Source organism: Scatophagus argus, chromosome 2, assembly GCF_020382885.2.
Source record: "Scatophagus argus isolate fScaArg1 chromosome 2, fScaArg1.pri, whole genome shotgun sequence".
In the NCBI taxonomy this organism is placed as follows: Eukaryota; Metazoa; Chordata; class Actinopteri; family Scatophagidae; genus Scatophagus; species Scatophagus argus.
The window spans coordinates 20247018-20273973 of NC_058494.1; the positions used below are offsets into that span (position 1 = coordinate 20247018).

General features: G+C 40.0%; 2 protein-coding genes and 1 long non-coding RNA gene across 7 annotated transcripts in view; all 3 read left to right on the forward strand.

The window, feature by feature from the left end:
* tbck (TBC1 domain containing kinase) overlaps window positions 1–14675 on the forward strand; it is a 34791-nt gene extending 20116 nt beyond the window's left edge. For both annotated transcript variants that reach the window (XM_046416801.1, XM_046416792.1), the window contains exons 23-26: window positions 2615–2787; window positions 8615–8778; window positions 10099–10258; window positions 13706–14675. In XM_046416801.1, coding sequence (XP_046272757.1) covers window positions 2615–2787; window positions 8615–8778; window positions 10099–10258; window positions 13706–13816 — 608 coding nt within the window. In that variant the 3' untranslated portion in view covers window positions 13817–14675. The remainder of the gene's footprint in view (window positions 1–2614; window positions 2788–8614; window positions 8779–10098; window positions 10259–13705) is intronic.
* A 149-nt stretch (window positions 14676–14824) lies between these two features.
* LOC124074162 (arachidonate 12-lipoxygenase, 12R-type-like) lies at window positions 14825–22109 on the forward strand. 4 transcript variants are annotated; one of them, XM_046416813.1, is made up of 15 exons: window positions 14825–14934; window positions 15070–15250; window positions 15514–15718; window positions 15845–15926; window positions 16187–16309; window positions 16423–16526; window positions 17226–17392; window positions 17523–17666; window positions 18328–18531; window positions 18680–18766; window positions 18884–19053; window positions 20280–20401; window positions 20555–20655; window positions 21146–21316; window positions 21485–22109. In XM_046416813.1, exons 2-15 carry the CDS (start codon window positions 15098–15100, stop codon window positions 21662–21664), a joined length of 2013 nt encoding a protein of 670 aa, XP_046272769.1. In that variant the 5' UTR covers window positions 14825–14934; window positions 15070–15097; the 3' UTR covers window positions 21665–22109. The 4 variants fall into 4 exon arrangements, with proteins under 4 accessions (XP_046272769.1, XP_046272778.1, XP_046272785.1 ...); XM_046416822.1 differs by having other exon boundaries at window positions 15073–15250; XM_046416829.1 differs by lacking the exon at window positions 14825–14934 and adding an exon at window positions 14947–14964.
* Window positions 22110–22411: 302 nt separating this feature from the next.
* Window positions 22412–26749, forward strand: LOC124074211. The gene is made up of 4 exons (XR_006845815.1): window positions 22412–24121; window positions 24282–24385; window positions 25706–25922; window positions 26696–26749. It is a non-coding gene; the product is annotated as an uncharacterized LOC124074211 (long non-coding RNA).
* Window positions 26750–26956: the final 207 nt, after the last annotated feature.

A 26956-nucleotide genomic window follows, 5' to 3' on the forward strand; every position in this document is an offset into this window, starting at 1 on the left:
GTTCAGAATCCTTTTATTTGAGACCATGTCATGTTGACAGCAATAACTTAGCCATTGCTTTGACACAGCCACTGGTCCCCACTCTCGTTTCTGGTGCACCTGGGTCATTCATCTGGATCAAAATGTCAAGGATCAGCCAAGCTTAATTAAGTTTTTATTTCGTCTGTTTTCTTGCTTTTTTATTTTACAAGTGCAACAAAACCAATCATCATTTTATTTGTTTTCAGTTCAGTCTAGACCCTGACAGATAAGCAGTATAGAAAGTGAATCCCTAGTAGCATATTTTGGTTCCCAGAACGTTTTGAGAACATAGCTTCAGGTTGAAGTGGCGTTCCTTGAACGTTCCCCTAACGTTGTTTGTTACATGTTTGGTTCCCTCGATGTTTAGGGAACGTTAGGCTTTGTTAGGTTTCTGTATAACCTTGAGGGAACATTCCCTTCCTGTTAGTTCTGTGGTTATAACGTTATATATGTCTGGTGTTACTAGGGATGGATGGATGGTACCTCACATGTGGTGCCCACCTTAAACATGTGCTAAGGTGTTATTGTCCATACTTTTGAATCATAATGAGTCAGGCACCTCTATTCCTCTTCTAACTCCTGTGTAAGAGGAATAGAAAAATAATATGCAAGATTATTAAGAATTAAGATTTTACTCAGAAACCTAAGATTAAATCCAAATTGATCAGGCTGGCATCTTCACCTCAGTTAAGAGCAACTTCTTAGTGTGAGATGGTTGAATGGAGGCCACAAACATTAATTTATCACTTAAATGAGAGCATTGCTTAATAAAGACATAATTACTGCAACTTATATATCATCTTCGAAGAATGATAAATGCGCCACTTAAAGCGAACATTATCCATTTAAGTTTCATTAAAACAAACAGAAAAAGGTTTGGAATACCCTCTCAATAACATGCACAGTTCCCTCAAGTTTTGTCTAAATATAATTAATGGTATACAGCATTACTGCATAAAATGCTGTATAAAATGAAAGGTTGGATAAACCCCTGGAGTCAGCTTCCACGCTCCCACATAATATTGTCATTGTTATTGAAAAAGAGGGAAGGGAATTGTCACCAATACCGATGGGTTGCATTTTAATCTATGGGTGGATGCTATGGGTTGAGTCATTTTCATGGTGTGTTTGTCATGATACCAAGGGGTGGAGGATTATAATGCAACAGATTTTCTGTATTTAATTTACTAAATTCTCTCATCTCCGTTATTGTGAGGTCTATCTTCCTTTTCACCGCAATCCAATTCCACAAAGCCCCTTAGCTGCTCTTAACGAATCCAGCTATTCTTCTATTTGCGGCAACAAGTCACAGCACACAATCAACGCCAATACATAATTACTAAAATGTAATTGGGTCTGACTAAAAAGAAAAATTGCAGAATTTGGCTGCTTTGGAATGCCCAGCTGAGCCCAGGGCTTGTTAAAACCGCCATCAATCTCCTCTTCCTCATTCCTGCCTCTTTTAGCAGGAGGAGTGATTGCATGCAGCATTCGTCGCCCAAGGGAGGGAAAATGTGTTTCCCTGAACTGCCTGTGAGCCTGTCGGTGAGGAATCTCAGACCACCGGTGTGTTTTTCACTGGAATGAACCTTGTAACTGAGTCTGTGAGGTCCTAGCCCACGAGAGCTGACAACCTCCTAACCTTGACACCGCTGAGGGACAGAGTGGGGAAAGATACATCTTCTATATAATTTCACTTGAGCCTGGACCAGGTGCAGGTCATGCCAGGAAGCACTCATTAGCCAGACTTGCTTATTATCTACAAAAAAAGGGGGAGTAAAAGAGAGAGGCTGTCAGTGTGAAAGAGTGTGAAGGAAGGAATTCCTAATTTACCCAAATCCTCAGCTAATCCAGTGAGTCCCCGTTCCTTAATCCTCTGTATTTTCAATGAGAGAGGTAGGAGGAAGATGGAGATTGCCGGAGAGGCACTAGAGGGGGGGAGAAGGAAGTTTGCTTTGTACTAGAAACCCTTTTATGGGGGGTAAGAGCTCAAATGAGGGACAGCAGCTAAATGATGGACAGCTATTATCTTAAAGAGCCACTGGCACTGCTGGGTGACTATTTAAGATTAATAATGGCAGCAAAATGCCAAGGTCAAGCTGCTCACTTCTACGCATAAATGTCCCACACTACATTTGCATAATCTCTGATGTTTATGTATGATTCAAGAGAGGAGATCATGTTTTTTTTATTATTCTCATACTTTACACACATTTTTCCATCATTAATTCTTGTTCTTATACATTTGTTAAACAGTCTGTTAAAGTGAGATGGTGTCAGTGGTATTTGAAGTAGAAGAATAGACCATGGGTGGGGGGATCTGTATTATGAGCGTTATGAAACGTTATGAACAACATCAATATTTCATATTTTAATGTCATGGATATCGTCAGTGCTGGAGTTTGACTACGCTTCCACTAGTAACTGCTGTCAAATATAGTCGAGCAAAACCTTTTTTGTAAAAATTGGTTTTAGTTTAATGTTTAGATTATTATTAGCTAATTTTGATAAGGGATGAATGAAAAAAGCAATATTGGAGCAAGCTGCAAGTTACAGTTTCACATTTTTTCTCCTGTTCCTCTTTCTTGTGCAGAAATCGACATTGAACGCTGTGTTCGTGAGTCCATAAACCTCTTCTGCTGGACTCCAAAGAGCGCTACGTACCGACAACATGCTCAGCTGCCAAAAGCCACTGGTGACAACGGCTTTGGGAAAACAGCAACATACTACTCATCTGACTACCAGGACATGTCCAAGACAGACCTGGTGAGTTGATCACACATCATTAGCCGAGCATAATTATGTTTCATCATCACAGATGCACAGTGACTCGAATAAAACTAAAATCAACCAAAGGCGATGAAAAAGTGAAATTTAGGAAGGTTTCGAGGAGCCGATTTTCATTATTGCTTTTACAGAGGCGGTGACTGTTAAAGTGATCCACAGTGATCAGGAAGCCTTCTTTTGTTATTTATTTATTTATTTGTTTATGTTCTATATGCTGTGCATTTGTGTTGTTTAAAATTTTAACTGTTGTTTAAAATTTGAAGTCTCAGCACAACCACACAGTGTGAAGACACTTCAAGTGAGTCATTGACCTTATCATCAAGTTTTATCAAACCACACCCATTAATATGGCACACCCAGATGATGACTGGGGGTTTTTTTGGGTTGTTTTTTTGGGGGGCAGGGGGGCACCTTTGTACTTCTCTACTCTGAGCATTTGCAAATAAATGCCCTCACAAATGCAAACCACTGCGCCTGCTTAACCTCCTTCCTACTGCCTCTCTCTCTCTGGTAACAGAGCAGGAAGCTTTGTCAGCAGATTTTCAGCCCTCGTAGTGAACAGACATCCATCTCACTGGGCAGCTGCTGTCTACTCAGCTTGGCCTGAGTGAGTGTGTAGGAGAAAATAAGCTCACCACCTTCTTCCTCTGAGAGAGAACCTGTACACAACAAAGCAAACATGAAAATACTTGACACGTATAACATCAATTAAATGGGCTCTGTTTTTGTTAATCTTTATTATTATTTTTTTAATTATTATTATAAATTGCTCATTTATGATGGAATTCATGTGAAAATTTGGCACTGCCTGCACTGAGTGAGTGGCACTCCTCTGTGCCAGCCTTAGCAGAGCAGCTTTTGAACAATAATAGTTAGACACAGCATTTCTAGATATATAAGGTGTATTTGTGTTTGCCAGCCACTGTAATGGCTCATACATAAGGATGAGGAGGATGGTGTCAGCATAGGATATAGAAGCTGATGTCCTTAGAATTGGTGGCTTTGAGAAATTAAAATAAACCTAATTCTTTACTGTGCACTGGAGGCGAGTGGCATTTCCTCTGGATGTGCAGATGTTTTGCTCGTGGCAGTTAACAGCTGCTCAGAGCTCACTTGATGGATGCCCATGAGTAAACAGGAATGCTTCCTGGTTCCAGTTTTTCAGTACACTTACCCATGAACATGTAAAACTGTGGGCAAACAGAGCATTACCATGTATGTATACAAGATTGGGAGTGAATGGGTAAGACCGGTGTATTGTGTCCATGAACACCTCTAAAATATACAGTGTGTGGTGCAGTCTACTACTACTACTACAAAAAAAACGGCAATAAATTGTAGCATTATGAAGCTTATCATGTGCTGTTTTGTTGACTTTGGGACATGTTTGAAATATTACGAACATCTCTCAATATTGTAGAACCCAGCACAAATTGGGAGAAAACCTTTCTGACACGTTGTCAATGGAAACTGGGCCTTCTAAGCCGTACAATGAGAGACTTTAAGTCAGGGCTGTTGTAAAGTTTCATGTTCATGTTGCTGTGTCCACCTCATGTTTTACTTTCTAAAGGCTCAATCCTACATAAAGTCTCTAACATATTCCAGTAATAAATCTTTCAAGTGTAATGCTTTTTAGCTTTAGTATTGCAATGAGAATACTGCACATTTATACTGCACAATGTGATTGAAAACTGTGGTCTTATGATCTTGGCTCCAAATGATTTAGCCATCAAACTAAAGTGAAAAGCAAGTTGCTTATGCAACACTAAAGCGGCATTATATTTCAGCCACTGTAACTCACTTGTCAAAGTGCACGGCTGGACTCGGATTCTGTGTTTTTGTCAGCAAAAATAGAGATGAATTTTCATTAGAGGAGGCTGCTTTTCCTGAAAAATCATTCATCTCCGAGCAAAATTGGTAACCACTGTGTGGCCAGAAATAAGGCAGGTTGTCTATAAAAAGCTGGGAGGATAATTTGCTGTAAAACCTTTCTCTATGGGGAGATTGGTGTGTGTCTGTGTGTGTGTGTGGCCACAGTGTGGGGTATTTATTGTCAGCATTTTTCCCAGATCATGGCCTCAATTATGCTCTTCTCCTCTTTGTCTGACTGCAGACTTGGCAGATAAATCTGTTTTTTTGGGTTGTTTTTTTTTTTAAGAAATTATGTTCAAACACAACAGACTGTTGTTTAAAATTTGAAGTCTCAGCACAATCACACAGTGTGAAGACACTTCAAGTGAGTCATTGACCTTATCATCAAGTTTTATCCAACCACACCCATTAATTTATAACGATGATGACTGTGGGTTTTTTTGGGTTGTTTTTTTGGGGGGGGCAGGGGGGCACCTTTGTACTTCTCTACTCTGAGCATTTGCAAATAAATGCCCTCACAAATGCAAACCACTGCGTCTGCTTATCAGCAGCTCCAGTTTAGCATCGTGTGTCAGGCCAGTGAGATGCAAAAGTGTCATCAAGCGATTCTCAGCTGGCACACACTGCTCATCATGACATTTAAGTCTGCACATAGTGCTCCATCAGCCCCAGGCAGTGACAGCCTGCATATTTTGCCTATTTCTGTCAGTATATTGTATGTGTATGGATACATTAATGTGCATTTGTGCAAAGAGAGAGAGAGAGAGAGAGAGAGAGAGAGAGAGAGACATCATTGGGTTTTACCAAAGCAGATCTATAGATTTTGTCTCTCATCTTTGCTGGTCTATAGCCTGCACTTAAAATTTGCTTAAACTATACATGGGCTCAGCCAAATGAACCTCTTCAGCTATGGAGATGTCTTAATCTACTTTCCTTCAGAACATCCACAGCTGAGCACTGGTTATTGTGTTAACCCTGAGACAAAGCGGATAGATGTGTTGCCAGAAAATCTACACCCTCACAAGGTGAGGACTGGAAAACAGAGTAGAACCACCCATCTGAATCAGTTGGTTGAGTCAGTTTTCCCTAAAACTAACTTGTAGTTTTCATAACAGTGATTCAGCATAAACTATGCTTTGTGTTGACCTATTATAGAAGTTACCAAGAAGAATATGTTGGCTGAACACCCATCTATCACTTTTTCAGCGATGTTTACAGGAAAGATTAGCATTGCTTGACTTCAGTGATAAACTGGCACGCGATATTTGCCGAGACTTGCTGTAATCGTTACTCATCACGGTGAAAAGCTGTGCCCACTCAGGCAGCTAAGACCCAGCTGAACACACACACATGCAGCATCTGGTCCAAACCAAGATATCGTATCACAGATTGGTGCAACAGTGTTCTCTTTGGATTTGGATTTTATTTCATTTTGCTGTATTAATAAGAGAGTATGAGTTACCTTTGAAATGAACAAACCCTAGGATCGGTATAGTGCGGTTTTAGTTCTGTCTGGGATGCTTAGCTGTCTTTGAATGGAGCTCTGCTGTCCCTGGTTGCCATGTATTTTGACCACGGTCTTTTCATGTCTGGGTCTTTTCATGCAGCAGAAATTTAAAACTGCACTGAAAAGCATCAAGGCTGAGATGAGAGATGAGAAAAGATTCAAGTGTTGCTGTAATGTCTACGTCAAAGCTGATGTCCTTAATGTTTTGGAACTTACCATATCAGTGTGACATCTGTTGAAATGGGACATGTTACAATATCTAATAAATTTCTGATAAAGTTAATTTTTTTCTCGGGTGAGTGATGTGATGGCAGATTAATCGACTGTTTGCTTTTTCCTGCTGCACACTATCATTATTATATTGGCCTTTGAAATTTTTCTTGAACTGTTTATTTAGACCAATGAAGCAACCAAGAAAGAAAACACTTTTTACTCTTTCTTTAATAAAATTTGGAATTTTTATGTTGTGTTAAGTAGTTAAATTGTGTGATAAAGCCCAACAGAAAGCCCACCCCTCAACTTCTGCATTGAAGTGCAAGATGCTTGAAGTATCAAGATGGATTGCTTTGTAAATGAAAGTAATCAATTACTTTGTAGCTAGTATTCATTTGCAAGCTTAGTGTACACAGACAGGTTTTCCTGAGCAGCTGTGGTGTTCAGTCGACGCAGCTTCCTCTCAAGGTGAACGCTTTTCTTCTGCCTGTCAGAACGCTCTGTTGTTTCTACTAAACCTGGGCTGCCATTGGCTAGCTTTTAGACATATGATAATCACACTGTCACCATGTCTTTGTACAGTTTTTCGAAAGAGTAAGTGAATAGGATCACTGTCCTCTGACACATTTGTCCTGTTGCTCTCAGAGTCAGAGCCAGTCAGTGTCACATCAGCGTGTCTTGTACTGATCTCTGCAGGGCCGAAATCTGGGACTGAAATGTATTAAGACTCCTGTGGTGTGGGAGTCTTAATAAATGCTTCCTATTTGAAACATGTTCTCGATGTGACCGAGTTGTTGATTCAGCTTCTTTGTAATTTGGTGGTTGCAGATTGTGGTAATGTTGTGCTGGATTGCAGTCTATTCATGGCGTCCTGCCTCCTGCTGTTTTGTCACGCAGGTGGCCTGCTGCACCTGTGACGAGGAAATAAAACATTATTTTTCAGCAAAAGTGAAAAAAGAGCCCTATTTCCAACATCAAATGCCGCATACATAATGTGTAACTCTTGTTTTTTTTCTCATCTACTTTGTAAATTGGTCGTGAGACAAGATATATCAGGATCTGAGTGAGTGCCTTATCACCTCTCCCGAACAATTTCCCGGTGGAAACACTGTTCAATAAAATGGAGTTCAGTATGACTTCTTGCCTCTTTACAACTTTATTTGGAAATCCAAATATTCATTATATGGGAAGGGAATGTGTAAAATACCAACGCTGTTCACTTACAGCCGATTAAAAAACGAGAAAACAATGTAACAGTACGTTTAGGGCACTAGCGTAGTTGGACTGTGCATACAATTGAAAAGAGTCCAGATTTTTGTAATCCCTTCTGCACTCACAGTAGTCATCGTCTTCTTCGCTGTTGAGTGAGCGAATGTTCATTCAGCCAATGGAGTTAGTGCTTTCAAACGTTTTATTTCATGGATGAGAGAGTTTTGGCACTTCACCTACTCGACGTGCAGGTAGTCATTCTTTCCTCTGAAATGGCTTTGGCACTGTGCTGAAATTCACAGATAATACTGTTAGTATTTCTCCCCTGTTTAATTTGCATATCAATGAATAGATACCAGACTGCTTAATGACCACTCATTATCACAATAGACATTTGGGATTTTTTATTTATTTATTTATTTTTTAACTTTTTTTTGAAGGACCTAAAAAAAACAAAAACACCAAAAACCTTTCATTTGTCCCAATTTTTTAATATATACATTTTTACTTAAAATAATTTCAGTGCGTCTGGGAATCAGAGATATCACGCTTGCTCACCTCTGCAGAGACCAGAGCTCAGTCCCCTGCAGTCATGCCTCCGGCTCTGCGCTTTAATGAACCCATTTGGCTGTGCATGTGGAAACTGGCAACAGACTATGTTCCAGTCACTGCAGCTTGTTGTCGATGGTGCTCTCTGAGCTGTAATACTGTTTTTGGGTTTTTTTCATGGTAGTACATAATCAAATTTTATTCTCGACTTAGCAGGTTTAAAAGGACAGTGTGAAACATTTCATTAATACAGAGGAGATTTGGTTAACATAGGAATCATTCAGGCCTGAACAATAATATCCAGCCTGACATTATCCTTTTGTCTCTGCTGTGTCGTCTGGCAGTGACCACTTATTCAAATTGCATTTTTCACATTATGTTCAGAAAATTCTTTGAAAGCCCACACTACAGTTTTCTCCCTTTTCATCTGGTCTCTTATGATTTCCTTTCTTGTAGTCTCGGGAGCCTCTGGCGCTGTGTGACCTGAAAGCAGAAGTATCCCCCCGGATCTCGGCCGAGGACTTAATCGACCTCTGTGAACTGTCATTGGCCGGGCCCACCAAAAGGACCAAAACCGGCAAGCCCAAAATCATTGCTGTCGACATTCGCAGTGCAGAGGAGTATCCTTGTTAATCTTTGTATCGTATGAAGATTTTCCCTGTGGTGTTGTCATTTTACCAGGTAAAGATGTTGCTGTTTGTTTTCTCTGCTGAGGCATATCAGGAAATCATTCACACAGACTGGGGCTGGTTTGCACAACCTTGGATTGTGTCCACCAAAATTTAATCAGAAAAAGGTGCTGCTAATGTTTCTTTTTCTTTTTCCGTGACTGAGATATGAGAGTGAGATATGAGGTATGGAATGGTGCCAGTGTTAAATAGGGCTGCTTTGAATCTTTCAATAGAATTTACTTTAGCAAACGTAATACAACTTGAAGGTTCATTTAATCTTATCATCTTAACAGCTCTCCATAAAATTACAACATTACATAAAGAAACCCATTGTTTTTTTTTTTCTTTCTTTTGCAGCCAGGATATCATTGATATCAGACAGCATAGTAGGGCATAGGGATGAGCCTCACCCTGGAATGGTGATTTTCTGAAGGGGTTAAAGAGCCTTTAATCAATAAGGATTAGTGAATAAAGAGAGGATTTTGGAATGGCAGTTCCTCTAGCCAAATTCCCACACTATTAGACTGGCTCCTCGGGCTATCTCACATGGTCAGAATGAATTTGGCAGCCCCTGTTCACCTTTAGTGTCTGCTGTCACAAAAAGTGGATTAAATGAAGACCTCTGTGGGGTTATTTGTGACAATCTCCATGGCAGTCTAGGTACTTGGTGGTTAATCTTTCCCACAGAATAATTTCTGTGTATCTCTTGTAATTCAAAGGTTAAATATACCACAAAAGAACTTGTCATCTAGTGGATTATGCACAGCATTACGTAACATTCTGACATTACATAATAGTATGTTACTGCGGTAGCTGCTGTGATGAATTAATTTGACCGAAAAGAGAGGTTGCTCTCCACCTGCGTTAAAATATGTAGCAGTAATGTCGGCAGCTACGCTCTCAGGGCAATCTCCTGTTCTAAAGAGTTATCCTTCAGTTATATACCACTCTGAGGTTGTTAACTGTCCCTGTGATCCTCTCCTTTCCTTTCCTTTCCTACTTTTCTTTCCTTTTCTTCTTCTTCTTTCCTGTGAGAGCTAGTTTTCCTCCCTCATTGCTGTCTTGATGCTTGTCTTACGTACTATTGGAAGCCATTTTGGTGAGCAGTACTCTACTTTGAACTGATTTGGTGTTGTTTGCTACTTTCTACAGTATCAGTAATGTCCAAGGATGATATGCATGTCATGAAATGTGTAAGCGTAACCATATGGAGAAAAGAAAAGCAATGGTCCTAGACAAAGCAGTTTTCCTTAACCCTGCTGACTCCAGCTTCAGCAGAGGCCATATATCTGGCAGCATCAACGTTCCTTTCAGCACAACGTTCAACCCTGATGGTGAGCTGGTACAGTGTCCTGCAACAGGAATCCTCCAGAACTACAGAGGGCGCGTCATTGTGGTGATGAGCAACGCCATGAAGAGTGCTGCTATGGTAAGAAAGCAGTTTCACACTATTGAATGAGGTTTGATTCTTTTCACATTAATAGATTTGAGATGAAGCCCTTGAGAGAGAGAAAAAAAATGCTGCATGTTGATTTTGATAAACATTAGCTTGGTAGCTACTGCAAGACTAACAGAGGGTTGAATACGCAGAACAAGAAGCTTACTGGAGGGTAATAAAAGCACAACGATCACAAGCAACATTCAGCTTTTGGCCAATCTGTTCCCACAGGGAAGCCTTCTTGTCCTGCCCCATCAAGTATATGATTGGTTGCCTGAAAAAGAGCGACGTTGGCGACCCCACCTTTCTGAAAAGTTTCCATATTTTCCACTAAATGTGTTCATAGCGACCACATGTAAAAGGCAGAAAGCTCTGAAAAAGGAAATGGATGCAGCGCTTTTTCTCTAGGTGACCATATTAGTGTGTATGCGCAGCAGCGCAAAGTTCAAAATTACAGTGGTGCATGGTGACAATAGCTCCACGAATGAGGAAATGTTGTTATATCCAAAGTGGCCCATTGTGAACACAAAGCACCTCAGTCAATATGAGACTTTTTCAGTCACAGTTCACCTGTCTGTCATTATGCAGGTGGTTACATCGTATATTAAACTGTGACAGGGCAGTATTTTCTTTTTAATGCATTTCAAGAATAAAACATGAAAGGCAGGATATTTTATAAAAAACGCACAGGATTAATGAGCCCCAGTAGTTTCCTGCATAAATGGTCAGAATATATAATTTATAAGTAACCTGTCTGATGTGTCTAGAGGGCTTATTCTGTAGCAGCCTGGTGTCGTTTGAATGTAATTTAATCCAGGTAAATACAGTCAATGTCCACATGTAATGGCACTGGGCTCTGATGCGGCACAACTCCAATCAGAAGCAGCAGATTTATCAACATATCTGTCGTCCTGCCCTCAGACATCTGCGGGGATTTAATGAAATAACGCTTTTCATGAAGTCTAAAGCAGCCTATTTAAATGCATCTGCTGGCTTGGGAGTGTTTTATTGAAATAGTTCATTTACATTTTCAGTATTAATGCATTATTTCTGTGCATTTGTGCCATGTATTTGATTTGCAGCTGGTGACAAAATGACCAAAGTGGCAGCAGACTGACGTAGTGTCACAAGCAGACGTGACTCTCAGACGTTTATATTCAGTGCAAAGTCTAAGCATATTTTCCACCAAAATGGCGTTTTTGACTGTGTCATTTGAATGAACCTCTCACCTGTTTGCGCCTCTCCTCCCACCTGTGCACTCTGCTCTGCACTGGGCACTAAAACACCACACAGACGAGCAAAGATAATTTCAATATCTTTGTGAATTTGAAAAGACTTGCCTCAGGAAAAAAGCTTCTGTGGCTGAGTTTCAGTCGAGTATAAATCCTGTAAGTTTTCAGTTTATCAGTCTGATGTACTGCATAATACAAGCCTACTGTCTCTTTGCCTCTTTTCTGCATGACAGTAGCTGAGGCTGAAACCATACATTTACATAAATCATTGCCTGACATTTCAACACACAAAAATAACTTTACTCACTTCAGCATAACAGATCATAGAACTATATTGATCATTATAAATTTTCCTTTTGTGCTCTCTTCAGAATAAATTAGCCAAAATTAAATTTTAAACCTCAGCAGCGATATTGCTTCAGGCAGCACTCCGATTTAGAAAACATGTCCTCCTTCCATATGTTGTAAAGCAAAAGAGGAAAATAAGTAGCTCTCGTCAATTGGGGAGGCAGTCCTGTATTTTTTTTAGGAAGCAACAGCAGCAAGGTCTCAGTTTCTAACTAAAAAAAAGGTTACAGAGCAGCAGAATAATTCATCTGCAGAGAGACCAGAGTGGAAATATAACTATTTTTGAACTGTTTATGGCTCATGTTGTCAACCTCTCGTCGTACCTCTACTATAAGTTATATTTTGCACAAGTCATCGGGTGCTCTAAGCTGTAGCATAAGTACAAAATTAGTGTTGTTACGTTGGCATTACCATCATTATCATCCCATTAAGGTATTAAATCCAACAACTGATCATCTTCATCATCACACAGTCAAATATGATGACTTTTGATCAGGGTCAGTTTTATTTTTGTGAGGTCCGGTCGTTTTTTGTAAGGAGGTTATTGGTTGATTTAAACTAAGAGGGTCCCCATCCCCGCTGTGACCAACCCCATTCTTGAAATTTCTCCCCATCTGAGTTTAATGAGAAACCTCAGTAATTCATCAGACCTTTCAGTCACACAGGTCACAAAATTAAAGGTCAGTAAAAGGACTCAGTTGTGCTTAAATGCCATTCGTATCACTGTGCCCTGCACCAGCGGTATTATCATTAGCTTTGGGGCAAAGCAATGAGTCCACTCACTGTGTCGTCAGCCTTTACTGTACACCTTTAACATTTAAGCCCTGTTGGCATTCAGAAGTAAGCCTCAGTCTTAGTGCTCAGTTTTTATGAGGACACTTACAGGACATTTGACAATGGGGACATTCATTAAATGAGAATTATTTTCAACTGCATTCTAAAAACGCTCTGAGTGTGACCAACAATACAAGACGTGAGATCGATTCAGAGTGATATATACCCGCTCGTGATGCTATCACCTGCTTGGATCACTGACAAATGTTCTAAACATTTGAAAGCATCTCACAGACTTTCCCAGCTTTCCACCTCCCCTGTCTCTACTTGTTTGAAATGTGCTGCAGGTATGAGTGAAAACAAAACATATCTGTAAACTGAATAAAGATACATCGCTCGGCAGAAGATCGGAAAATATATCAAATTCAGTGAATCCTCAATGTTTTCCAATAATTTTTCCCTGACATTTGATTGAAAACCGTGTATCTCAGATTATGACCCAAGATTTGCTCATATATTGCATGGCAAAACTGCTTTTCATTCATCCGTCAGTTTCGCAATAATGTTATGTTGTGTATGTTGTGTATGTTGAAATCATACAGTCAGAAACAGAAGTTTCATCATCACAGGTCGTAACATTGCTGTCGTGAAACCACAACACACTCACTCTCAGGGGAAGTAACATCTGTTCAGTCTAACACTATTCTCTCCCTGCTGTAAACCTGGAAAAAACCAAACAAAAACTGAAGGCTTGTTTAGTTCAGACAAGTTATTTTACTTTTATGCTAAATCATTTGTTTCCTTTAATTTTCACTCTCCTGCCTCAAAGCCACACTCATTTGTCTTTTGAATACGTGGAATCTGACAACACACCTGACACGTTATGTAACACACTGCACTTACTACATCGAGGTGTTTCGCAGTTGTTGAGGTGCAGCTATTTTGTAAAGATGTTATTTCTCATCTAGAGCAACTGTGGGGGTTCTGAGTGTTATTAAGGGGGTGGTATGAGGTGATTGCAATTCCCAGAGGAAGGGAATGTAGCTGTCTCTCTTGCTTTGATTTTCTTTTCCTCTCTTCCCAGTTTGCAGCACACCTGGTCAAGGTAAATTTCCCACGGGTTTGTATCCTGGATGGAGGGATCAACAAGCTGAAGTCCACCGGCCTCCTTACTGTCCCCTCCCCCCAGATCTGAACCTGTCCCCCGGCTTCACATTAACAAAGAGGACGAGCGGAAAGACTGTATACTTACCTTATGAGGGAAAGGAAAAAAAAAGAATTTCATCATTGCATTTTCTACTGTGCTGCAAAATGAAAAACCACTTGAGATGATCTCCTTCTTAACCCAGTTTGGTTTCATCCCCAAATATAATCGCAAGGCAATTGTTAAATTGTTTTCTGTGTCAAAACAAGATTGATTGAACCTTTTTCTTTTTCTCATGGAACAACTGCTATGTGCGGTAGTAGTTTTGCACTGATACACTGAGCTGTCTGTGACCAGTATAAATGTCTTGATGTATGTCAGCCTGTCTGTTCTTAGCCAGTTGATCTAAGGAACTCAGTGTCACTTTAATACGTGCCCCAGCGTGATCTAATGCCATCCAACAAAACTGCTCTGCTATAAAGTCTATTTTTATGATGTCTGTCATGTTCTGTTTTCTTGCACTGTCAGAGGAGTATTAATTCAATTATACACCTTGTTTTCAGGCCATAGTTAGTGGTGGCATTGTACCTGATTTGTGTTCCTGATATGTACTTCTATCAAGAAAGCAGAACAGAAGGAGAAGCGCAGTAAATAGCACAGATGCAATCAAATAAAGTGTCCACTGAGTTTCTGCATTTAGTGATTTTATAACTAGTATTTGCATTTATCTTTTCACATGTCTAAATTGCCTTTGCTATGTATTCTACTGTGTGTATCTGCCATGTTGTAGAGGTCGGTTTCTATCATGTTACAGTTGTTTATAATCAATATAATCAATATGGATAAACAGTGGAGGTGAATACATTTTTGTTGTTGTTGTTGTTATTGTGCTATTAAATCAGAACTGATACTTCTAGTTAACTCTCATGGTCTTACAGTTTAACATAGTTTATCTTCATTCAGTGAAAGTAGCGCTGCCTTGCGTCATCATTGTCTGCATCACCTTCCTGTAATTTTGCAAGTGCTCCAACTGTTTGTACATGTCCAACATGACGTATTGTTACTGACTGGATCATCTTACCAAACTGTTTGTATAAAAAGGGAAACCAGTCGTGACTACTTTTATCAAAACAGGAGTTCACCAAACGAAATTGTTGGTCTCATAAGAGGTAAGAAAGATGCTTTCTGAAAAGATTTTGGTTAGAAATATTTGGACTGTAATAGTGAGGAAAGACTAATTTAATGTTAGTCATTGTAGTAAAAGTTGCCAAAGACCTCACAAAAGGTTATAATTTTCTCCCCAGCAGGATTCTTCTGCAATACAGAGTGAAAATGGTGGACTATGAAGTAACTGTGTACACCACTGATGTACCCACTGCCACCACTTTCAACAACGTCTTCATTAAGCTGGTGGGCACAGATGGAGAAAGTGAACGCAAGTGGCTCGTAAGCTTCAAAGGGGCTGCATCCTTCGTCAGAGGAGCAGTAAGTCCTTCTTCAAATGTAGCACATGCTTCTCAACTCTGCCTCTTTGTGATTATTAAATTATCAATTTACGTTCATATGTGCAGCAACAGGTTATGTGCTGCTGTTGACAAAGCAACAACAACAAAAAAAATCCCCACAATGAACTTTTTTAAATTGGTGCTTTATGCACAGTTTGATTTTGTCACATCCAGTAAATCTGTGCTGATTATTGTGATGTTACAGCTCAAATCCTCATTATTATACACTCATTCTTAATCCAGGTGTCTAATTTTACTGTATCCTGCCCTGCCTCCATCGGAAAGCTGATTCTGGTAGAGCTAGACAAACAGTCTCTGCTGCTGTTCCCAAAAGACTCTTGGTTCCCTGCCAATGTAAAAGTGAAGTCTCCTGAGGGAGACACCTACAACTTCCCCGTCTACCGGTGGATAACCGACAGTGAGGTGCATCGCTTCAGAGAGGGGAAAGGTTTGTGCTGTTCACTGACCACAGAAAACATAAAAGAAAGACAAACTCTGCGAGCTGGAGTAAATTCATACCAGCATGCTGTATGAATCAACAATCTTTGAACCTTGTTGTGGTTCTTTCCTAAAGCCCTGAGAATCTTCGACGACAACCATCATCTTGGCAGGTACAGCCGAGAGCAGGAGCTGAACCAGCGAGAGAAAGACTACCGGTGAGAGCTCGGAGCTTATGCACACTTTGGCTTTGTGCACCCCAAAACGTACATGCTTTGAACCTTCCCCCACAGTCGTTTCATGATATTTAATGATCATCCATCACCATATGAGACTGTTACATCTGGAAGGGTTTATAGTTTTATTCTAAAAAGCTGTTGCAGAATTTTAAATATGCTTTCAAATATACTATGCTTGCACACTCATATGCATGCATTAAAACTGAATATATGCTGGTATCTTCTGTGTTTTTTCCCAGCTGGCATGTGTATGTAGAGGGAATACCCCACTACATGAAGACAGACAACCCTCTTTCTCTGCCTTGTGAGGTTCGCTTCTCCTTCACCAAAACTACAGAGTTTCTCTACACTGCATCTACAGGGTGAAGTCTTCAAATTCTGTCAGATACTGTGTCTGTCTATTTTGCAACTATGTGCCTGCCTGCCTAATTGATTTGTCATCAAAATAATGTTACTCTTTGCTTTTATTTTCCAGGCTGACTGAGCTGCAGCTGAAGGGTCTGGTTGATTGCAAGAAGAACTGGACTGATATCGATGACATCAATCGGGTGTTCTGCTGCAAACGGACAGAAATATCAGGTACTGTACTCTTATGGTAGTTTAATGGAATACTTGGAATACTTTATGCAAAATATTTAGAATTATATATACTGGATATTATATTAGACATATGTATTCATGATGTGTGCATTCAGATATTGTGTCATGATAGCTAAGGAAATTTTATTTTATTTTTTGTATTCCGAAGAGAAGCCATTAGATTTTACTGAATACTCTACTGGCTTTTTTAATTGGCTTCTTAAACAGGGAAAACGTGTGACAGAAGGAAATGTTAATGTATCTATGCATGCAAACATTTACTAATTTTATTGATTGTATTGAGTTGCATATTGCATACAAGCATCTGACTGCCTTGAAGCAACTATAAACACTATTACATCATGGGGCAGTCGTGGATCAGCGGTTAGGGTGTCGGACCGATTGGTTCGATTCCCCGTACCGGCGTCCATGGCTGAGGTACCCTTGAGCAAGGTACCTAACCCCCACTGCCCTGGGTTTGCTGTGTGTGTGTGCACGTCACTTGGGTGGGTTAAATGCAGAGCACGAATTTCGTTGGAGTGAGTTCCCTCCAATGACGAAATATGTCACTTTCATCTTTCATGTCAGTTTCATGTGCACTGAACAGTTATGCTAATAAAAGTGACAGAGCAAATTTTTCCATCCCATAGCCTGAAACTTAATTTAGAAATAAAGCACACTTCTCTTCTTTTCCGCCAGAATATGTCCAGGACCACTGGAAAGATGATGATTTTTTTGGCTACCAGTTTCTAAATGGTGTCAACCCCATGTTGATCCGACGTTGTTCAGCCCTGCCCCATAATTTCCCTGTCACTGATGACATGGTCTTCCTCCGGGGTCAGGATAGCCTGGCAAACGAAATGAAGGTGATTGTCTTGACCTTGATTGATCTTAGCATTAGACTCGTGATTTGAAAATTTGGAATTGCATTTGGAATATAGTATCCATCAAAGTCAAACCATTTCTCACTCCATTATTAATTAATATTCCAAACAGAAAGGCAACATATTCCTGTGTGACTACAAGCGTTTGGACGGACTGAAGACAAACACCATCAATGGGAAGAAGCAGTATTTGATGGCTCCACTCGTTCTTCTGCACAAAACACCTGATGATACGCTGATGCCAATTGCTATTCAGGTGAGATCAGCATTCAAATGTAGCCAATAAAGCTGTGAGTTAGAGTACTGATATCCTTCACAATGTAAGATGTAGATTTGAACAGGAAGCATCCACCTTACTGAAGGTGTTCTTTGAACAAGACTCAGGGTTCTAGCTAGCTAGTGTGGCTAGTATCCAGATGGCAGCCATGAATGTTCTCTGCTCAGGAAGGCAGTTCACTTCTTCATTCCTCAGCTCAAACCATGTATAAACAGTTCCTCCTATAGTCACATCCAAGTTTGACTGGCTGAGAGTTTAGTCTGACACAAACACAAGGCAAGTCAATTTCGTTTATAAAACCCGAAATCACAAGCTTGCCAAAATGGATTCTACAAACTGTACATTCTAAGACACTCTCATTGTCCTCAACCCCCTTGATTCTGATAGCAAGTGAGCCTCCTTCCAGGATGGACAAACATACAATGCTGTATAGATAGATGGATGGATGGGAAGAAAAGCAACTTTCCAAGAATTTCCTTTGCAATTGAAGCCTGCGTCCCTCTGTTAAAGCCATGTAAATTCAAACGCACTTAGATGTGTTCAATGCTTTAATTGAAAATACATTCATACATTAGTGCAGTACTGGTTATAATTGATTAAATAGACTGAATGAACCACATCCCCCTTCCTTCTCTTGCAGCTGAAGCAGACTCCAGCAGAAGACAATCCCATCTTCTTTCCAACTGATTCTGAGTACGACTGGTTGCTGGCCAAGATTTTCGTGAGAAGTGCAGATTTCAGCGAGCATCAGCTCAACGTTCACCTGCTGCGCACTCATCTGCTGGCTGAGGTTTTTGCAGTGGCACTGCTGCGCAATGTGCCCATGGTGCATCCACTCTACAAGGTAACAGCAAGCGAGAATCCATTGATGAACCATGAGGGTTTAGTGTGCATTCATTTGCAAATATTTCACACTGCTAAGGTATAGACACATTGATTTTGTTTTTACTTTGTTAACAAGTCTTATTAAGAGATTTCCTTCTTTCCCCCAGCTCCTCATACCTCACACTCGCTACACTCTGCAGATCAACCACTTAGCTCGTCTTCTTCTAATATCTGAAACGGGAGTTTTCACACAGGTACGAAAAGACCAAAGTACCCATTATAACATTACCTAAATTACGCGTTACCTTTTTTTTTCTTTTTTTTTCAATGTCATGCACGGTATTTGACTCACATATTTGACTGTTCCCTAGTTTGCAGCTTCTGGTGGGGAGGGTATGATGACACTCCTGAAGAGATCCCTGTCCTCGTTGACCTACAGCTCCCTCTGTGTACCAGATGACATTGCTGAGCGCGGACTTGAGGATTTGCCGAACTTCTACTACAGAGATGATGGGCTCAGGCTTTGGGAAATAATCCATGGGTATTCCAGAGACCTTTCTTGAATTACTTTTCATAATCTCAGAATCATGGATGTTTTAGTGACATGCAGTTGCTCTGTATCTGCATTCAGAGGCCATGAGGTACACTGAAGTGGTGACATCAAAGATTTCAGTACAGCATTCGCTTTTCCTTTCCACTCGCAAGCAAAAAAGGTCAATAAACATAAGCAGTGTAGTCGTTTGCTCGAAACCAAGTACGGAATTGAATCACATGCTCAACTCAAGTGATGATAATGACAACAGGACAGATCAGCTGGCCAGCACAAAGGCAAAATGAGATTGCTCCACCAGGGAGCACCAATCAACCTGAAAATGCAAATGTAGGATTAGACGGTAGATTTTTTTCCACCGAGTTCATTTTCAGAATGCTCTCCAAGCTCTATTACGTGATGCTAGGCTGGGACGTCTTACTTGTACTGATCCACTTTCCGTTACCAATCCATTTTACAGTCTGACTTTTTCTGTGATTTTGCTGCTGCTTATCACTGGTGACTGAGGTATCTGGTTGCTTTCACATTATTAACAGCTGACTGACAGTAAGTCTGTGTACTAACCCCTCACAGCAACAAGGTCTGGGGTTTGATTCAGCCACCAAAAACCGTATGTTAGATTAATTCTTCTGTCAGTGGCCTTGACCAAGAAACAGGCCAAGAGCTTTATCTGGTCTGACTACTGAGTATGATTATGTTCTGTGTTCTTAAGTTCTCATGTTCCTCTTATGTATCTTAAGTTAAGAAATTTACCACACCGAAATTGGCAGTGAATACTGGGAATGCAATACATGCCTGTGCAACAGTTTGATGTTTAAATGCACATCAAGGTGCTCTGTTACAGCCAATAAGAGAGCCCAAATCCTGCCCCCTTATGTAACTTCATTGGTTTTCTCAAAAAGGATTTCTTTCATCAGTATTTCTTCGAAATTTACAACATAAATAAACCAACAGTTTCCTTGAATCGATTTTTTCCGTTCGGTCCATCCTAATGCAATCTCCTCTGAACGGTTTATGTTGAAACATCTCTTTTGTAGCAGTCACTGTCACCACAAGTGCTGCTGGAAGTTATGAGACCCTTAATGACAGCTTATTCTGACCCTGATGCACTTTGCCAGTTTATTAGGTATACCACCCATCGGGTTATAGGTTATAATGTTCACTTTTTTGTCAAAACTGTTTTAGAGAGGTGTTTGACTCATCCCCGTTTCTCAAAGTTTTGTGCAGGGAGTGCTCAGCTACTACTACAAGAATGATGCTGAGGTCCTAAAAGACTCTGAACTGCAGAAGTGGATTATTGACATTTTTGAACACGGAGTCCTTTCCCAAACGGGCACAGGTGGGCTTTAAAAAACAGCTCAATCTTAATGATGATAAATGTGCATATTTATGCCGTATTACATTCAAGATATCTAATCATAAATCAAGCTTCAATCAAGCTTAGTCATCTCAACTTCTTTAAGTTAAGCAACTTATTCCGTCACATTCTCAGGATTTCCGCAAAGCTTGACCACCGTGGATGAGTTGGTCAAGTTTGTCACCATGGTGATCTTCACTTGTTCAGCACAGCATGCAGCTGTCAACTCTGGGCAGGTAAATCCTTTTACTTTACTTTTATAATGTTGATATTTTTGTGGAATGGAATGATGGGATTTTGACCTTTTACTTTAACATAAGCGTCTACAGTCAGGCTAACCGGTCCCTGAGGCTGTACCTAGTGATAATTTGAACTAAAAGCATCAAATGCTAACATACAATGGTGATGCTAATATGCTGATTTTACGCTGATATTACATTTACTAAGATCATCTTTGCTGTTTCGTGTGTTAGCGTGCTAACAGATGAATTTATTAATTCCCAGAGGGACATTAGGTAAAAAATTCTAATTCATATTTGCTAATATTTGCTAATTAGCAAATCCTCTGGGGGCCATAATTGTCTGCACATCTTCTTTCCAATACAATTTTCATGCCAGTACATTAGTTAATTGTTGAAATATTTCAGTGTGGACTGACTGACCAACAAACTGATATGGTGTAGCTTAAAAAATATTAATCAGTCATCTTTCAATCATTCTTTGTAGTATGACTATGGTGGCTGGATGCCCAACACTCCCATCTCCCTGCAACTTCCTCCACCAACCACAAAAGGGACAACAAGTGAGGCCACGATGCTGAAGACATTCCCTGATGTCAACACCACAGCTCAGGGAATGGCCACCATGTGGCTTCTCAGCAAGCAGTCCACTGACTTTGTAAGTGCCAAAACCTTTTTCAGCCAATAAAATAAATAAATAAATGAATAAAAATTCAGTTTGCATCCTGCAAATGTACATTATGTGGCCAACAGTCTATATTTGATAAATATTTAAATGTTAGTATGTGAGTCGGTAAGAAAAAGTAAAAATGTTTCATCTCACCAGGTGCCTCTTGGACATTATCCAGAAGACCATTTCAGTGAGGAGATTCCCACCAAGGTGATTGAAGATTTTCAAGGACAGCTTCACATTTTAAGTGCAGCCATCAAAGTCAGAAACAAGAGTCTGAAAGTCCCGTACACATACATGGACCCGACAGAGGTGGAAAACAGTGTGGCAATTTGAAAATGAAAGTAAATATTCACAAAAGAGACAAAGGGAGGAGCTGCATGTTTTTAAAGTATCGTACTGTGCAGCTTCTTATGTTTTTTTGGGGTTTTTTTTTTTTGGAAACATTTAACTAATATTTAGATTGTTTTTTTTTTGTTGTTGTTGATTTCAGTTTCTTCTTAACATGTTAGAAATGAGGAAACACAGTCTCACATTCTTCATAATGACTTAAAATGAGTTGAGTTTAAATGAAACTTCCTAATGATTTGTAACTATATTCTGCCTGTTCTTCATATTATAGAAATGTGTTATTTTTGTTGTAGTGTGTAGCTTTAGAATGAATTTGTGCTTTTAATACTTTCTCAATCATTACCATGCACTGTTACTACAATCTGCTAAGTAAACTGTGACCACATTTCCTCACCAAAATAAAGTGTCAATTATGGCTACATAATTATGAGTTCTTGTGAAATCCTCATCATCTTTCATTGTCATGAGTCGTGGATCAGCGGTTAGGGTGTCGGACCCGTAACCGGTGGATCGCTGGTTCGATTCCCCGTCCCGGTGTCCATGGCTGAGGTACCCTTGAGCAAGGTACCTAACCCCCACTGCTCCCCGGGCGCTGCACGCGGTCGCCCACTGCCCCGGGTTTGCTGTGTGTGTGTGCACGTCACTTGGGTGGGTTAAATGCAGAGAACAAATTTCGTTGGAGTGAGTTCCCTCCAATGACAAGATATGTCACTTTCCTTTCCTTCCTTATTTTGTGAAAGGGACACAAAACTGTATTTGAGGTTAGTGTTAGACTGTGTGTAGATTAATGTTACCAAAGGAAGACCGAACATTTGAATAAGCATTAACAAACTCCAGTGCGCTCTGTGACTTGAGGAAGTGTAATGAAGTGCCCTTTAGTTCCAGTGGTTCTAAACTTACTTAAACAGTTTGTTTTTATTCCTATTGCCAAGAGCAACCATCCAAATGTCCTTTTTGATTAGAAGCCAGCAGCACTAACCTCCCTGGTCATGAAGTCCTGGAACATCTGGACAAAATCCAACAGCTTCTTAGAGTTATACAGGATGCTACTGTAATCCCGCTTGACCTTTCATTTACATCCCTAAGCTTGCAGATGACTCAGTCAGAGACAGAAGATATGTACACAGACATTCTCCTCCCACTCAGACAAAGTCCCGTCACTGAGGGTCAAGAGGTGGAATCTGTTGTCAGCTACAAGTAGCTTGGTTCACCGTCAACAAGACGGCAACAATTTCACTTCTGTATGTAGTGCAGAAATGGTTTGTGAGAGAGATCAGCAACAAGTTTTTTTTGCACACGAAAACTTACCAAGTTTCATGTTGGCAGGTGTCTCATGACTCACTTTTACAAATCCTAAGTAGGATCAACCATTTTCAGCTGTTTCTCTCCATCTGTCACATGTCACATTGGTCATGCTCGTATCTAAACAAACGGACATCCTGTTGCATTTATATCTGACATGAACGCGTCTCAGATATGTAGCCTTTCTTATTTATTTATTTATCGCATTGAAAAACATTTTGGATTTTTTTTTTCTCTTAATGCTGAGATTAAGCTCAAAATGAATTTAAATGATGTTCTGTTTGATGGCTCTAAAGAAACATCATGCTGATAAATTAACATATAATTGCTCTAATCAAATTAGTTCTGCACAAAAATGCAATGAAATTGACTCGATTCTAGCAAAACTGTATTTGCTACTGCGTCTATGTTTGTGCTTCCTCTGGCTGGACATCTTCACTCATCACAGAGCCTGTTTGCAGGAATCTAAGTTTTCAGTGTCCTGACCCACTTCTGTGAGTAAGCTGGTGTTGATTGAGGTTGACAAAAAGCCTCTCCCACTTTTCCCAGAACGGTTTCCCAGCAAAGTGGGAGCAAAGTCCCCAGAGGGAGTCGTCAACTTTCCCATTGACCGCTGGATCACTGACAGCGCGGTTCACCTGTTCATAAAAAGAACAGGTTTGTGGAATTGCCTTTGACTAATCTTGTTATCACCAAACACAACACATCACACCAGGAAAAGACGAATTTCATGATCATTTTCACAGCTCTAAGAACCTTTGATGCCAATAATCATCTTGGCAAGTACAGTAGGCAGAAGGAGCTGAAGCAGAGAGAGCAGATGTATAGGTGGGAGCAGTGCTATGTGTTTATGTATAATATACACTCTACAAAGAACCCAAACCAGTGATGTTGTTTAAGTTAGTGACATAAACCTGTCTTTACTTCTGTGACTTAGAATATACAGAGTATTAGAGTGTACTCATGTCCTTTAAAATTGTTGTTCTTCATCATTCTGTTTTATATTTCCCAGCTGGCATGTTTATAAAGAGGGAATACCTCACTGCTTGAAAAGAGACACAACCCTCTTTCTCTGCCCTGTGAAGTCCACCTCTCTTTCTGCAAGGGTACAGAGTCTGTCTATACTACGGCATCCACTGGGTGAGGCCATCAAATTTGTTCAGACATGAGTTTTTTGATTTCCAAACGCTATGAATATTCACATAAACAACCCAATTATACGTCAGCATTGAGAACTGTCAGAAATAAGGTTGTTTGAAGGTGCATTGAAATACTAAAACTTCATGTTTTGATTACCCAGGCTGACGGAGCTGAAAGTGAAGGGACTCTCTGACTGCAAGCGAAATGTATCTGACATTGATGCTATTCGTAATGTCTTCTGCAACAAAATAACACGCAAATGAGGTACAACTCTGAGAGCAAGATGCTGTAACACTGAGAAATATTTAGCTTACTTTTCTAACCATAATTGCCAATGTACTGCAATTCAGGAGTATGTAATCAAATCTTCAAATTTACGCGATATTTATGTTGATTATTAATATGATGGGATCAATCCAATATGAACTCTAAGTGCAACAGAGTCTTGAGATTTCTGGCTAGATACTGCAGGTTAAACTGAGTCAGTTTATTGGACAATAAACTTTCCAGACATCAGGTGAAAGTTTATTGTCCACCTGATGTCTGGTATTGTCCACCTGATGTCTGGTAGACATCAGGTGGACAATAAACTTTCACCTGATGTCTACCAGACAAAGATATTAGATTTATGGCCTTTGAAATTTTTTATTATTGAACTTTTCTTTACAGCACCATCATGTGGAGTCCTTGAGTACCACTCAGATAGGGACCTTTTACAGAATTTGGTTATACCTCAGTAGTCATGTTTTGTTTCATTTGCACATCCATTAGTCAGTGAGGCACAGCTGCGTAAGTGACACGCTATCTTTAGTCTGACTCGCAGCTTACATACATTATAACTGTAGAAGAAGCTGGGTTTTTTTGGTTTGAGTTACATAAAGCCAAAGCTAAATTGTGCACAGGATTTCATGAAACTGATATATAAATAAATACCCCTGTTCCCAAAAATTGTGGTCATGAATGCTTGTCATGGAAGATATTGACTACAAAAGACTTATTTGGGCCCATGGAAAATGATTTAAGCTTGAAATACTGAATCAGCCAACTAAGCACTGAGGTCAGGAAGACTGTGTGAAAAACTTTCTTTTGAATTTTTGAAATCCCTGATGTCAAATTTCACAGACAACTTTGAAATGTATTCTGGAAGAAAATAAGTTTGAAAGAGAGTTTCCAGCAGCAGTTCAACTGTTCACATAATACGTCTTTCTCGTTCTCACTTTTTGCTTTTGGTTGGAAAACAGAAAAAAAACAAAAAAACAAGTACTCCTTGAAGAGGTTTCGGTAGGACATCGGTCTTTGTTGCAACCTTTTTCAATTTAGAATCTTACATAATGAACTATAATGTTTGTTTAATTAATCATCATTTTCCTTCTGCAGCTGAAGCAGACTCCTGCTTACTTAGCTAACTTTTGGACTTTGTTGTAACTGCAGTTACAGTTTTTTCAGCTTGCTTATTTTGTATTTTCCAAAGTTGCTGAACTTCTAGTGTGTATTTATTTACAGGTATATTGCGCTACTAAAAGGTATAGAAGCATCAAGATTACTTGTGTTCTTAACAAGTAATAGTGTTACTCTTTCCTTTAGCTCCTCACACCTCACACTGACTACACTCTGCAGACCATTTGACTGTTCCCCCAGCTTCTGGTGGGGAGGGTATGATCACACTCCTGAAGAGATCACCATCCTCACTGACCTACAGCTCCTTCTGTACACCAGATGACATTGCTGAGCGCGGACTTGAGGATGTGTCGAACTTCTACTACAGAGATGATGGGCTCAAGCTTCAGGAGATAATCCACAGGTATACTATAGACACTGAAAAAGTAATAATACAAAATACGTTCACTTAAACCTGTATTTTTGCAGCATTTATTGCCATATTTGCTGTCCAAGTGATTGTGCTTCAGATAGCAGGGAAAAAAAAAACAAGCGAGACAGAAAGAAAACCTAACCCAAACAATGATGCTTGCCCCCTGTGTGAGGCACAACTAGTGCAAGAACGTCGTCTCAGTGCCCAGGGGCCGAAGAAATGATGGGTTTTACATATCGTGGAAACACACAAGTGAGCTGAGTCAAGTTCTGCAGGCTGTTTTGAAATGTAGCATGTAGGCAGCTCTGCAGGGACTCGCTTCACTACCTTCATCAAATAGCATTTGGGAAGTCTGAGTGGTGAGCAACACAATAAACAAGCTCCCTTCGTAAAATGTGAATAATAACACTGCAACCCCAAACCACCCTTAAAACTGAACAATTTTATGCTGAGGTCTTGGTGGTTCATTCCAAGCCTTGATGCATGCTATATCTCATTTTGCCACAGCACCGAGCATCTCCACGAAGAGAAGCCAAGTCAAGCTGTATTCCCATTTACATTTGTTATGTGATATCGAGTGTTAAAGAAGGATGTCAAAATAATGATCCAAAATTAATATGTTGGACATAATTTAAAACCCTAATGGAAACAGAGTTCCGCTATACCAAATTTGAATTTGTGTTGTGACCCACAGCATTTTCTGTAGAGTACTTCAAGTTTGTAGTTTATACATTATGCATCTTTATCATTTTATTCTTTGTCAGTGTTCGTCAACTGCAGTATGACTACAGTGAATGGATGCCCAACACTCCCATCTCAACATTCCCATCTCTACAAAGTCCTCCACCAGCCACAAAGGGGGAAAACAAGTAAGGCCACAATTCGGGGAATGGCCACCATATGGCTACTCAGCAAACAGTCCACTGACTTTGTAAGTGTCAAACTAACATTTGGGGTATTTAAACACACCAGTAATGAAATAAAATCATGGCCAGTTGGTGTAAATATGTGACCATATATTCTTA